The 13,869-nt window shown below is 49.2% G+C and overlaps 3 protein-coding genes across 4 annotated transcripts; 1 reads left to right on the top strand and 2 right to left on the bottom strand.

Annotated features, from left to right (window-relative positions):
• Positions 1-890: 890 nt before the first annotated feature.
• Positions 891-3,820, bottom strand: LOC108163433 (putative glycine-rich cell wall structural protein 1). Of its 2 annotated transcripts, XM_017298716.2 has the most exons (6): positions 3,693-3,820; positions 2,161-2,267; positions 1,786-2,080; positions 1,614-1,688; positions 1,297-1,504; positions 891-1,213 (listed from the first exon to the last, which is right to left on the bottom strand). In XM_017298716.2, the coding sequence occupies exons 2-6, from the start codon at positions 2,219-2,221 to the stop codon at positions 1,040-1,042; spliced, it is 813 nt and encodes a 270-aa protein (XP_017154205.1). In that variant the 5' UTR covers positions 2,222-2,267; positions 3,693-3,820; the 3' UTR covers positions 891-1,039. The 2 variants fall into 2 exon arrangements, with proteins under 2 accessions (XP_017154205.1, XP_017154206.1); XM_017298717.2 differs by lacking the exon at positions 1,614-1,688.
• A 503-nt stretch (positions 3,821-4,323) lies between these two features.
• On the bottom strand, positions 4,324-12,537 carry LOC108163431 (peroxisomal acyl-coenzyme A oxidase 3). The gene is made up of 6 exons (XM_033394204.1): positions 12,215-12,537; positions 6,926-7,093; positions 5,926-6,849; positions 5,734-5,859; positions 5,295-5,640; positions 4,324-5,239 (listed from the first exon to the last, which is right to left on the bottom strand). Exons 2-6 carry the CDS (start codon positions 7,058-7,060, stop codon positions 4,677-4,679), a joined length of 2,094 nt encoding a protein of 697 aa, XP_033250095.1. The 5' UTR covers positions 7,061-7,093; positions 12,215-12,537; the 3' UTR covers positions 4,324-4,676.
• LOC108163432 lies at positions 8,096-9,850 on the top strand. Its single transcript, XM_017298714.2, has 3 exons — positions 8,096-8,960; positions 9,025-9,220; positions 9,272-9,850. The coding sequence occupies exons 1-3, from the start codon at positions 8,177-8,179 to the stop codon at positions 9,759-9,761; spliced, it is 1,470 nt and encodes a 489-aa protein (XP_017154203.2). The 5' UTR covers positions 8,096-8,176; the 3' UTR covers positions 9,762-9,850.
• Positions 12,538-13,869: the final 1,332 nt, after the last annotated feature.

Here is a 13,869-nt window from a genome sequence, read left to right as displayed (position 1 = left end):
AGTGGAGGTGGACCTCAATAAATATGCAACGGGCATTGGAATGCATCCGAAACCCATTGCACACCTCAGTTAACAATTTCAACCATCAAAAATGTATACAAACAGCACATTTAAACAAAGAAAAATCAGTAATCATCGAATACTTATTCTCATTCGTACTCTAATACATATGTAGCTCGTCAAAAGGTGGTGAGAGCTCCCGTAGGCCGCAAGGAAGCCACCGTGGACTAATATCTTAGTGATGAATACACAATGCACAAATTTGTTTCTTGCTGTTTAGCCACTTTATATGGTTTAATAAGCCCCCTTGGTATTAGATCATTTCCTGTCACCCCTGATAAGGCCCACCAATCCAAAGAAACGGACACAAAAAATCAAGTGAGAGTTTTAGTTGGTCTTTCCGACTGAATGATACCTGTTCATCACACTTGCGTATACTCTTCTGAATTTTATGGCAAAGTTTATTATTAACTTCAACATAAAAGGCTTGTCTACGCATGTACAGATCCCGCTGGACTTACAAGAGCAAGGAGCGGTTCCAAATGCTCTTGCTTATCGCATAAAGCGAAGCAATCACCATACGAGCATACTAAACGAGAACCACTTTGAATATAATCAGAAGAACGAAACCATCTAGTTTATATATAGAAACAAATACGACAACTCGAGTAGGTGTAAAGCATAGTACACAAGACTCTTTCCAGCCGCTGAGTCAAAATCAAGGTCATCTCAAAATTTGCATTTGATTGAATTTTGAATTTGTATGTGAATGTGTTACGTATGGGTGTGCCATGCCTATAGAAAGAGAGGGAGCAACTTTCTAATAAAAGAAAGCTCCATATTGAAAAGCCCACAGATAAGAAAGTCCGCGAATATAATCGTATTTATAATAAAATACACATAATATATATTTTCTGTCATACAAATAAAACGGCCATTGGTTAGCTTTTGTTAGACTGGATTCGAGGCTAGCCCAGGCCCAGCTGCCGTCTTCCAGCTTCCAATAGGAGTCGGGAGGACTCTCGACTCTCGAATCCCTCTAAGAGTGCGTTGAGTACGAGGTGACTTTGCCATTGTCGTTGACAGTGGTCTGGGCGCCACGACGGCTGGTGCCATCGCCATTGCTGTGGCTGTAGGAGGAGACGGAGACACCTTTGTAGCCGCCACCTGAGGACGAGCCGCCTCCGAACCGATTCACAATGTTGGGCGAGGCCTGTAGAGGAAGGGAGGAAGGTATATTCATTAGTAAAAGGTTAAAGGAAAACTGCTGCTCTGGAAGGTCCGCTGTCCACTCACCGGATTAGCGGGGCTGATGTAGGCCGTTTGGCGGTACCCATTGGGTCCAATGGAGCCCGAGGCAGCGGCGTAGCTGGGGGCATAGCGATGCGAGTTGTAGGAGCCGCTGGAGGATCCCGATCCCGATCCCGATCCTCCCCTGTATCGGTTCTGACGCACTAGATTGTCGTGGTAGGCCTGCTGTGCGGCAATCTGCTGCTGGATGCGACTGGTAAAAACAATATGGAAACCTATATTAGTATTCTGCTTAAGTGTCAGTGGAGATCTGGAGCTCTGGTTAGGTGGTAGATTGGTTAGGTTTAGCTAGAAGTAATTACGTGTCGTCGTCGTCGACCAGAGAGGCATCCGCAGATGCGAAAGCATTGCCAGCCGTGGCCAGACCCGTTATAGCTCTACAAGAATAGATGAACAAGCGGTTAAGTTGACCCTCATCCCTCACTACAGACTACCAAAAATAACATCATCCCCCAAGACGGGATCAGTGCTCACTGTTGGTTCGCGTAGTTCTGGGCCAGGATGTGGTTGGTCAGCTGCTGGTGGAACAGATACGGGTCGATGATGCCAAAGTTCGGCGAGTTGCCGTCGTAGTCATCGTAGTCGTAGTAGCCCCCACCGCCACCGCCACCGCCGCCGCCGCCGCCGGTTCCCACATAGCTGCTGTGGCCCACGCCTCCGCTGCCGCTGTTGTAGGTGCCCGTATAGCCACCGGCTCCTCCTCCGCTGCTGGCAAAGCCCCCGGCATACCCGCCGGCGTATCCGCGACGTCTCCGGGGCTGCTGGCCAGCTGTGGGGATTGCAGAAGGAGGACAAGAAGAGTTAGTTGCACGCCCTGCTAGGACTGCTGGGACTGTACTTCTGACTTACCCGCCGACGATTCCCCGTTGAGGGCACTCATCACCACACAAATCAACAGATACTTCCACATTCTATTGAACTCGCATTGGCGCACGGAAATTCGGTTTGGGTCTGATCTGAAGGGAAAAAAGAGAAAAAGAGAGACGAGTCGTGAAAAACTGGTTCGACAATTAGTGTAAACGAACCGGTTTACACTCTTAGATGCATATTTTTAAGATGGATTCTGCGTGTGTAAAACGCAAATGCGACATTGATCCAAGCGGAAGCTTATGTAAGCAGAGAAGCACATCTGAAAAAGGCTGGGGCTGGCTCATTGTTTCCCGATACTCTCTCACCCATCATTATCATTAGCAGCCCTCAAGGCGGACGCCATAAATCTGCTTGCACAAGTGTAATGGAAAGGGAAGGGGTCTACAGGGGCTTAAGGGGGATTCTTGAAAGGGCATTGGCTTCACAGTGCATTCCCGGTCCATCCATCCGGAGACAAGCCCAGCCCCGATGCCTATTCGTAACCAATAATTAACCATTTGCAGCAGCCAAATCGCATTTAATTGCCCTTACACGATTTTCCAATAATGAAATTGCAAAAACCACCGACACTCTGTGCCTGGGAAGGGGGGAAGAGACAGAGACAGAGAATGGAGAGATAGTCCCACCAAATTGAAAACGGAAATCCCCAAAATGTAAATTAATGGATCTCCATATGACTATGTATATTATTGACTCAATTTGTTTGTCCGGCCGCAGAGAGAGGACCGAACCGGTTCTCAATAATTTTTTTAGCGTTTAAAAATTGATACCGAATGTATTTCTTGTTGATTGTTTTGGGGGCCTTAGGCAGAATTTATATTCCAATTTGTTTATGTTCCTATTGGTGTTTTTTACAGAAGATCTTCCTACAAGTTGTCTTGAGAACGGGGATTTCTATCCGTATTTCTTTTTGGGTACTCCAAGTGCTCTGTTCTAATTGAATGACTTTTGGAGTAGGAAACAACCGGTCGCGCAAGATGATTTATAATTTGGTTTTTCTAATTTCGGACATTAAGTGCTGCATATGAATTGTAATTAACAACTTTTTGCACAACTTTAGCTGTTTTGCCGGGAGCACAGTCGGAACAAAGGAACGGCACTGAGTCGCGTCGCACTTTAGAAGAACACGTTCTGCTACTTTGGCCTTTACAATGCCATGACATTGATGCTCAGTGAGCTGTTTGATTGGGATACTCGCAGAGCATCATGTCAATCGCTCTGCTGATAAAGCACCGATCGCCCGCCCCACCCATGCACCCAGGCACCCAGGCACCGGAACACTCTACGAGTACCAACCACACCACATACATACTGAACCGACACTGGCCAACTACAAAACAAAAACTGCGCCACAAATTGGCAAAACCAACAACATTACGAGTGTACTATAGAGATCGCTGGAAGAGACGAGTCGGCTCGACTGTCCGATTCGGGGAGCGTTACTTCTGTACAATTCTATTCTCAGCCCCGAAACGCTGCGAGCACCGACACTCCGATTCGCCTCCACTCACTTAATGATGTGCTTATGATTCGGTTCTTGACCAGTTTTCTGTCGGGTTCAGCTTGGATTTCGGTGGCGGATTCTCTCGACCGCTCTCTCGCGCTTCTTCACTGTGCCGCAACTGTGGAACGTCTGAGCCGGATCGGGGACCAGGTCCTCTTATAACCAGGCCGACACCTGTGGCTGGGCTGGCGGTGATGACGGCGGCGATGACACTGTCGTTCGGCGACTGCCTAGAAAAACACTCGGCTCATCGTTCGCTTGGAAGCATCACAGCGAGAGGGGAACTTCACTCCGATTCCATGGCTGACTAATTATAATACAAACAAAAAAAAACGTTTCGTCTGTTTTACTTGTTTTTGATCCAAAGGGTTACATTTGGCAAAAATCTTATAGCAATTTATGGCCAGTAGCTAGCAATACTTTAAAGAAAACATTTTAAAATTTTGTATCTATTTGGTGGCTTACTGTCCTTCCGTATACAGACTTGTACCGTGATGTATCCTAGCTAAAATTTAAATTTATTTCTATTTAATGTTGTTTTTGCATTGTTTACCAATTTAAACATTGTCAGACCGCTCCGAAATTCTCCAAATGGAGCGATGGCCAAATCTTTGATTCAAAAAAGGGAGTACCGAGTGTACTTTTCAGTTTACATATATGTATTTAATGCATCATCGATTAATACAAACAGTGGATGATAAATAATATTTTTTGATGGTGGTTCAACACAGGCTGCTCTTTCCCCATTGCCCTCGCGGGATATCATTTAATGTTTATTTAACTTGTTGAATCTTACCATTCGATTAGTAACAGATTTGATCTTAAAATACTCGAATGTACGGCGTAGTGTATGTGGATTATACATGATTTCCAAAGAGCCAATAACAATAACTACTACATGGTTTTCCGCTAGGATTGGGTTTGGGATTTGGACAACCACCAGGCACTTGGTTTCGGTCTTGACCTCGACCTCGACCTCGATCGATTTCCTTCAGAGCTTGGACTTCTCCTGGGGCTGGGGCTGGGGTATGATGACATCGCGCCACCAAGATGAGCGCTGGAAGGCACCCTCGTTGGTCATAAATTCGTTTTGCAGATTCTCATACAGCAGGCCGTCGGCTCGGGCAATCACCGAGTTGAGGGCAAAGTCGGGGGGTGCAATGGCGTCGGCTACGCTCACGGCCACGTCCTTCAGCTGCAAACAGCTATCCAGCAGGAGCCTGCGCACAGCCGCGGAAAAGTCCTTTCCTTCGGCAAATCCGCCCACATAGAAGGTGGTCATGTGCTTCTCCAGCAGCCACATGGCGTACACGTCGAAGAGCAGGCGCAACACCTTGCAATACGCAGGCTCCACCTGCAGCCGACGCACGTGCTCCACATAGCGGGTCAGGGCAAAGTACTCGGCGTAGGCGAGAGAAAGCTCGCGAGCTCCTGCCACCTGGGAGTTGTTCCGGGCGTCGAACTTGGTCCCTCCAGCCGCCAGCTCCCCCTCGATGTGGGCCGTGGTGTGGGCCATCAGGTGGCACAGCAGCCACTCATAGCACCTGAGCGAGACTGCAAGGAAACAAAGAATTAGTCAGCACACCCGACTAGGCGATCTTCCACTCACACTCCCAGCTGGAAAGCGGACTCTGAGCCACCAGTTGAGCGTATCTGAGACTCATGAGATGCTCCCGTCGCTCCAGGAACCTTACGCTGCCAATTGGCGTCTCCAGATTCTTGGCCGCCCACTGACGGAGCAGCCAGTTCGACGCCTGCTGGCCCAGCACGTTGTTGTCGCCCTCGTAGGTGCACAGGGGATCGTGATCGGTCCGCATCTGACCAAGCTTGGCAGCCGCCAAATAGCCGTGGCCACCGCAGGCCTCGCGCGCCTCCTGAATGGCATCCCGTGCTGCCCAAGTTATGCGCGGCTTGGAGGCCGAGATCAGGGCATGAATCTCCGCAGCGTTCTGGGTCTGCAAGGAAAGCAGAGTTAAATTCGTTATTACAGCGGGTGGCCTATCGTACATGAGGGATGAGGATGAGGGATAAGGGATTAAGTTACTCACCAGTATATCAAAGCCATTGGAATCCGCCTGGGAGCGGGCTATGATCTCCAGATATGTGGTGGTCAGCTCTTCGACGGCAATCTTCTGCACACAGGCGGCAGCCAGGTAGGGGAATATACGGTATTGCTAAGGTCATAGAGAGGATAAACAGATGAGAGACGCTTCCCAGGACACATGTAGTGCTCCACTCACGTGCAACTGGTACTCCAGGATGGCCATTTCTTCGCCCTGACGCTCCGGGCCGAACTGCTTGCGGACCGCAGCATAGCGGACGGCGATGACAGCGGCACTGCACAGGGTGTTGGCCGACTCCTGCATAATGCCGATGCGACCGGCGGAGAAGCTCTCAAGGGCGGCTCCAAGGGCCTTGCCTGGCTCTGCGAAGACGCTCTCGTAGACGCCCTCGGGAGTGACGTCGCCGGTGCGGTTGAGAAGGTTGTCGCGTGGAATGCGGTAGTTACTGAAGACCATAAAGCCGTTGTCGATGCCGTTTAGGCCGCACTTCTCGCCGATGTCGCCTACCAGGACGCCTGGATAGGAGAGAAGTGTCTTAGGATCGCGCACGGGGATGAGGAAGCCGTGCAGTCCGTGGTTCTGGCCATCGGCCGTGTACAGGTTGGCGAAGGTCATGGCTACCGTAGCCGTCTTTCCCAGGTTTCCCACCCAACACTTGGCCGCCTGAAAGTCAGGCGTGTTGATCACAAACTCCTGTGTGCTCGGATCGTAAGTGGCCGTGGTACGGATGCTCTTCGTGTTGCTGCCGTGCGAGAGCTCTGTGATAGCCAGGCAGGTGATCACCTCGCGGTTCCAGGCCGCCTCGATGTACTTGGTGTGCTTCTCCGTTCCCATCGCCCGGATCGCGTTGTTGAACAGTCCCACGCCCAGAGCGATCTTCACGGAGAGACTGGGAGAGTAGCTGGCTAGTGCCTCGTTTATGTACATGAGGTACTTGGTCTTTGCGGAGAAGCTCAGGCTCTCGATCTCCCTGGGCACCAGGTCCAGCTGCTTCATGCGGTTCACCTGCATGGCGCACAGCCGCTTCTGCTCGTCCATGGGGAGCGTGCGCGAGGAATGGGCGAAGAGGGGGTCGCTCTCCAAGCGATGCCATACCTTGTACTGCATTTCAGGGGAAAATGCAGGAGAATGTGGTTAGTCAGGGGCTCGCTCTGAGTGGAATCAGCGCTGCACTCACCTTGATGCGCAGTCCCTGCTCCTTCTCGAAGATCAGACGCAATCGTTTCCAGTCAAAGTTGGCCCGCTTGCGGTAGACCGATAGAGGTCCGCCCGGTGGCAGATCGGGAATAAAGCTGGTGTCCTCGTTGGCCATTCTGTGGTTTGGTTGCTGTGGTTGTTTTGCTTGCTGGAAGAAAGCGAAATCTGTCTGAGTTGAGTCGAGTTGAACTTTGGACAGCTGCCCGTCCACTGAGCAAGTGCGCCCTCACCGGCTCTACGAGCACGAGTGGCTTTAATATTTGCCCAACGCCGCTAGACATCTGTCTGTCTATCTTTCTAACTATCGACGACCCGCCCGCAAGTGGAAGTACTCCAATCGAGCATTATCTGCAAGCGTGCAGTGGGCCGAAGCCATAGTAAGCCCCAACCTCAAGAGCAGTGTCTTTCCGTTGCAACAATTGCAAGTGCTTTCCGTTGCAACAATTGGAACGGCAATAGTCTAGGCTTTACTGGGGCTTTCCAGCAAATATGACCCTTGCGGACATTAGCCCTTTTCCGACTCCATTCAGTCACTTTTCATATGATATTTGGCTTTTAAGGAGAATCTTTCGCTAAAAAGATTAGGAAATCTTCAAAGTGAGCAGTAATACACCACATTGAAAGGGAACACTCAATAAAGTACGGATATATATTGTTATTTATCTGTGTCATACAGTGCTGCCAGAATCTTCTAAGCTAAAATTGCTAGATTTGGGAGAGATATTTGGGATATTTATTCTCCATATTTGAAATGAACGTTGGGCGCGCGAACTCTTTTGAAAATTTGTCTGCTATCTGTTTCATGGCGGCCAGCTTGTGTCAGGTAACATAGCGATATTCTATTCGATACTATTACATCCGATTCGTAGCATATTTTTGGGCGTACGCGCAAAAGTCCATTAGAGGGTGAGCGCGAAATTCAAAGGTGTCGATGGTGTTGACAGCACTTTGTTGTTGTTACGGCTCACCGGATTTAACTGGAACGCGGATTGCATATAATGCATATAACAACGAGTAACAAAAGTTCATGATAAAAACGGAAAGAACCAGTTTTTTACATTTTTCCAAGAAAATCCGATACCCATAAAAGTGAGTTTTATGTAAGGGTTCGACTTTGCATAGTTTTATTGTATTTAGATAGGTATATAGTAGTAGTCTATTTACCTGCTATAAAGCAATCAAGAAAAAGAGCAGAGCTACAACAGAAATACCTAGTCAAACAATTTGCGTCATGGCGCAACGACATAAGGAAATGATGTTCCTTTCGCGGCAAATAAAATCTAAATTCCCGCATCGCGCCTTCCGCGAAATCACCTTCGACCGGGAGGTCATCCGCGAGAGCATCACTCCACTGACATTCGAAGCGGCGCGCCGCGTGAAGGGTCCGGTCTACGAGGCTCTCGAGGACGAGCTGCGCTGCGCAGGTTGCCGTATGCTGCCGGAGTTCTTGCGCTGCCTGGCCATCAAGGAGCAGAGCCTCTTCGACAGCCTTAACATCCGGGAGCGAATCACCGACGACCGCCCGCTGCTCTACGCATTGATTGAAAATCTGAAGCAGGCCGAGCTGGCAGTGCTCCAGCGCAAGCTGAAGGGCCTCAAGGAGTGCTTCTCACTGTTCTACCAGACGATGGTGCTGCTGGAGCCCTACCGCCAGAAGTACAGCTACGCCCTGACCGCGGTGCTGGAGCACATTGTGGGGCTGTGCCACAACATCGATGGCCAGGAGCGGGACGCCGCCGAAATGATCGCCCGCATTTACCACACCTATGCCATGTACCTGGTCCGCCTGGGCCAGCGCTCCTCCGCGATCAGCTACTTCCAGATCGCCATGAATCTTGTGCGGGGCCACGTGTGGACCGCCCAGGTGGACATGCGCGCCGGCAGTCAGACGCTCCACGAACTGGTGGCACAGGACCTGGCGCGCCAGCTCCTCATCCACGGCAAGCAGATTGTACGCCAGCAGCCGCAGGAGGCCATAGCCATAGCCCGCAAGGCCACAGTCCTCATTGCGGAAAGTAAGTTATTCTGCGACCCTGGTCCGCGACTATCCCCATCCTATCCCAATCCCAACCCGTTTAGTTGGCAGGGAAAAGAACCTGGACATCTTTTGCGACACCTTCCTGGAGCGGGCCTTCTTTCTGATGGAGAGCGGCAACTACAACGCCGCCCAGCAGTGCCTGGAGCAGATCAGACCACAGATCATAGCCTGCACAGACTACAAGTTCGTCAAGCTGAACATCAAGTACTACCTTTTCCACGGACAGTGCGCCGAGATGTGAGTAAATCACTCCAAAGTGGGCTGTGACGATTTCTCGCCTCTATTCAGATTCGAGAACCCGGACAAGGCCATATCCAGCTACAAGAAAGCTCTCCGTCTATCCCGCCTGTACTCACACAAGGACACTGAGGCTGAGATCCTGCTCTACCTGGGCAAAATATTCGCCAAGGACACGCAGAAGACGAGCATTGCCAAAAAGTGCTACGAGCAGGCCAGGCGCATCTACGTCGACTTCAACGACGTCCACAGCCTGAAGATGGCAAACTACCTTCTGGCCAAGCTGATGGCCGACGAGATCACTCCCCTGTACATGGCCATGCTCAAGTCCTCCACCTCGCAGTACTGCGCCTTCTTCAACCTGCGCCAATGGAAGAACCGCTGCCGTCCTTTCTGGAAGAAGCTCGGGGGCGAGATCATCAAGCAGGAGACCGACGACATATACTGCCTGCTCGACGAAGAAAAGGAGGATCCCGCCAGCGACAGCTCCTACACCGGCCTGGACCGCAAGGTATTCAACGTAGAAGAGGGCGATGTGTGAGCTCTCTTCGACTTCTCTGACATGACATGAAAATTATATTTGTTATTGATTTTTCCTATGCGTAATGATTAAAGGCTTCGGCAATCATTCGCGGGGCTGCTGTTTTTCACGGCCTGAGCAGACGGCTAGCCATGGAATGTTCTAGGGGCTTCCCACTGAAGTGCCTTCAATTGGGGTCGTAAATGTTGAATGTATCGAAGCTAATCAAGGCGATGATTTAATATTCCCCACATCCGCATATCATATTTTTATTTACTGAAAAACAACGGCTTTGAAGTGCCTTTAAGTACTGATCATGCACGCCTGCATGCTTTGATAATGCCACAATTTTAACTAATCGATTTGGATCAGGATATTTATATAGATGTGTATTCACTCCGCCAGTGGGCTGCAAACTTCTGGCCTCAAAAACATTGAGGGTCAAGGCCAGATAGGGGGGAAATCGATAGAGAGTCCGAAACTGCTCAGCGAAATTGATAAGATGGGCCTCTGTATGGGATTGGTGGATAGCTGGTCCCGAAGCAATCTCAGCTGTAAGAATCGTCAACTGAGTTTGTAAGGTATTCCAGAATCGGATTCCAAGAAACGGGCTAAATAGTATGATAAGGCGCGTGAGATAAGTGAGTGCAAAGAAGTGTGCAAAAATAGTGCTATGATCACAGGTTGCCGAGCCAATCTTATAATTTTTCCTTTAACTTACTCTTACGGGCTCAATCTTTGTACTTTGACAAAGTGGGTGCTAAATCGGACGTAGAAAGTAAGCAATAAAAATATGTCTGTTGTACACACAAAGAATTGGGCGAGAATTGCTTGGCGAGAGATCAAGGTATGACGCTCCTAAAAATATGAAAAATCAAGTTTGGGGGGACCGACTCACCAGCTGGGTGGAACAAAAGCCAACCGATTGATCGACAATTAGCTATAATTATGCCAATAATTATATGGCCCAATGAATGGTGACGGGCACTCGCTTGAAGCTCAGCCATGGTCGTGATAACAGCACATTGTCTAGGTTCGGGCCCCGAGCGAGAAGACTGTCAAGTAACCATCCATAAGTCGTTAAGGTTTATGGGTTTCAGGGAATGTTTACTGGTTCATTTAAATTGCTCGACGCGGTTCGTAATCTCAGATATGCACTCGGGGACCGGCAACGCGCAGTCTTGAGAACATTGGAAAGACGCTCGAATCGCTCGAGTCGCTCGATTGTTTGCCTTTACCCGGTGCGATGGGGAGTCATGGCGGAAATATTTTCCAAGAAACTCGGCTGGGTTTTTGATTTAATAGAAATAGAAAAACCAAGACAGGGGCGGGAACAAATAAATATGTAAACAAGAACGAAAGCTCTGGAGCTGAGCGGCCACTTTGTAGAGTCTGAAATGGATAATTCTCAACCAAAGGGCGATTCGATCGTTGTTTGCAAACATCTGCAGAAAGAACCGAAAATAACTGATAAGCTCCGGCAAGCGTTGCTCTCGGCAGCCCCCAGCCCGCAGACCCCAGCTACCAGCTAAACTGCTGGCTTACGTGACACTCTGGCAGGAGGGGCCCCGGCCACGGGCCACTCTGACATGCGCGACTCTAAAGCACCGGCCAGGTGGAGATTGCATGTAAAATAATGAACAAAATAGTGTACACCAGACCTCAGACCCCTTCCGCTGGCCCACTTGAGGAGCGAAGCTGTTGCGTGCCGTTGGAAATTGTCACAAATCGTTGGACCCTCCCCTCCCCTCCTGACGGGGTGGAGGGGGTGGCCATTAGCCTTGAACATGAAAATAACTGAAAAACTTATTTTTACTCGTTCGCCCCGTTAATTGAGAGGCGGGACACGACTCCGAGTCCGAACCCGAACTGGAACCCGAACCCGAAAACGAACACTGAAGGCCTGTTAAACGAATTATAATGCAATTTGCCGTCCAACTGGCGACAATAACTACTGCACTGCTAATTTCACTTTTATTTACACACCACACCGCTGACAAATTAGCACACAATCACCACCCTCTCACACAGATTCAGATACAGATACAGATATGGGTGGAGGAGCAGAGCCATCTATTGGGAGCACAATACACCCAATTGCCAATTGCCGTCGCTGCTCCCTATTGTCCAGCAATGATTCAGGGCTTGGCCAGACCAGACCAGGTCAGTTGTAGTGATATCATGAGGCCAACGATGACTACTACATGTTTGGTTAAGGACTCGGATTATCAAGGGCTCCTATTCCTACTGCTATTACATCACTGCGAAAACAACAAGTAGGTAGCAAACGAAACGCGTTGGCGAGCAGTAAGAGCGACAGAGAGCGAGAGGGAGAGAGAGGCTGAGGAAAATATTCTCGATAATCGCACAGATGTGTCTGTGAGTATCTGTGTTTATTCTTTTAGGCCTGAGGAGTACAGGTCACACCAACACCACACACACACACACACACAAGCACAAACACTACCACCAACCTGTAGCGCTTCTTCTTCTTCCGGAGTCACTTGATGCTGGCTGCCCGCTCTTTTCCGATGGAGCTGTCTCTGCCGGCACCGGCTGAGCTCACGACACACTGGGCTGGCTGGCTGACGGCTAATTAAACAAACGATGCGACGTCGAGTACGCACGTTCGTACGAGCTCACAGAACACGCCCACGCGGAATTAAAAAAGGCACAAAAATAACTAGAATACAACTAGAAGGCGGCACACGACCGACGGACGACGAGCGATGAGCGATGAGCGAAGAGCGACGCTGGAAACTGGCAACCGACCCGGACGATGGATTCTTTCCGAATGACTGCTGATTCATAACAAACGGACGTGCTGGGAACCCTACAGCGCTACAGCGTTTTATAGGGGCGCACCTCACGCACACATGCTCGTGGGGAACCACGCTTCATTCTGCCCCAATGTCAAGTGGCTGGTGCGAGAGCAAGAGCGAGGCGGCAAACAAACCGGCCGGCGTCGAGCAGCGTCAGTGTGTGTGAGTTAACGTGCAAAGATACAGATACAAAGATACACAAAACCACAGAGCTGAACCGACTGGCTGAGCATGCAGGGGATTCATGAAACTGATTATGGTTAAATTTAGATTTGTTTCGTGGGTCGGGTGCTCCACGCACAGGGTTGCACCCGGCTCTATTTAAGTATAATCTAAATAGACCCAAAGAGTGATTTCATGCAGAAAAGTTAATGGGTTGGCGTGTCGGACGTGTGCGCTTCAAATATACTATATTGTTATTTTTTGTCACAGAACACAGAACAGTCCCTTTCATTGGGATGCAGTATCCGTTGAGATACACTCCACACATATGTACACACAAAAAAACTCATAGAGCAGTAAAGCCCTTAAATGGCGGATTAGTTTATGGACTTCTCTTGCAGAACAAAGTTCGTTTGGCCGAATCTCCCAATCAATTTGAGCACTGTGTTTATCTCCATGCTATTTATAAGAATGATGTCGGTTCGCTTATGGGAAACTTGTTCAGGGTATTCGCATTAGCAAAACACCGTTGTTACAGAAATTGCTCTTTTGTAAATAAGAAGAAATCCGGCATTAATTTTTCGGGTGTACTTGTAGTTAGATGCCCATTTTTCGACCGCTTTGTTCGATATGTTCATTGTATTTGATTACTTTTATTCTTCTACTAGTGCATATATTAAATTTAACAGCAAGTTGTGAGAGTTGAGTCTATGGTTTGTTGGTGGGATGATGGGGCGTAGCTGTGCCTCCTTAATCCTCCGACACTTTCCTTTCCCCTCTCCGTAGCTCCCGCATTATAGTGACGGCGATATGTAATTGTATATGTGTGGAAAATCATTGGATCATTTAACTTATATGATATATGGAAGAGACGGAAGAAAGTCTACGGGTACTATACAACGGGCTCTAAAAAGATTATGCGATAGGTAGAGATTATGTCGCATGAACCGACCAGGGACTTTATAAGCTAAGATCCAGGATTAGCCGCTTGGCTAAGCTTTTTTAACACTTCTGAAATTTAGTATTCCTCTCTTTCCCGATGCAGTCGATCGGTATAACGCGAAGGCAATCGAAATCGAGAAAGCTCCATGATGATGTCCTGTTTCAGGAAAAGAAACCACTATGATCCCAACTAGAGCTGTGGA

The sequence above is a fragment of the Drosophila miranda genome, chromosome 4, assembly GCF_003369915.1.
Source record: "Drosophila miranda strain MSH22 chromosome 4, D.miranda_PacBio2.1, whole genome shotgun sequence".
In the NCBI taxonomy this organism is placed as follows: Eukaryota; Metazoa; Arthropoda; class Insecta; order Diptera; family Drosophilidae; genus Drosophila; species Drosophila miranda.
This window is presented reverse-complemented; position numbering and strand designations above follow the sequence as displayed.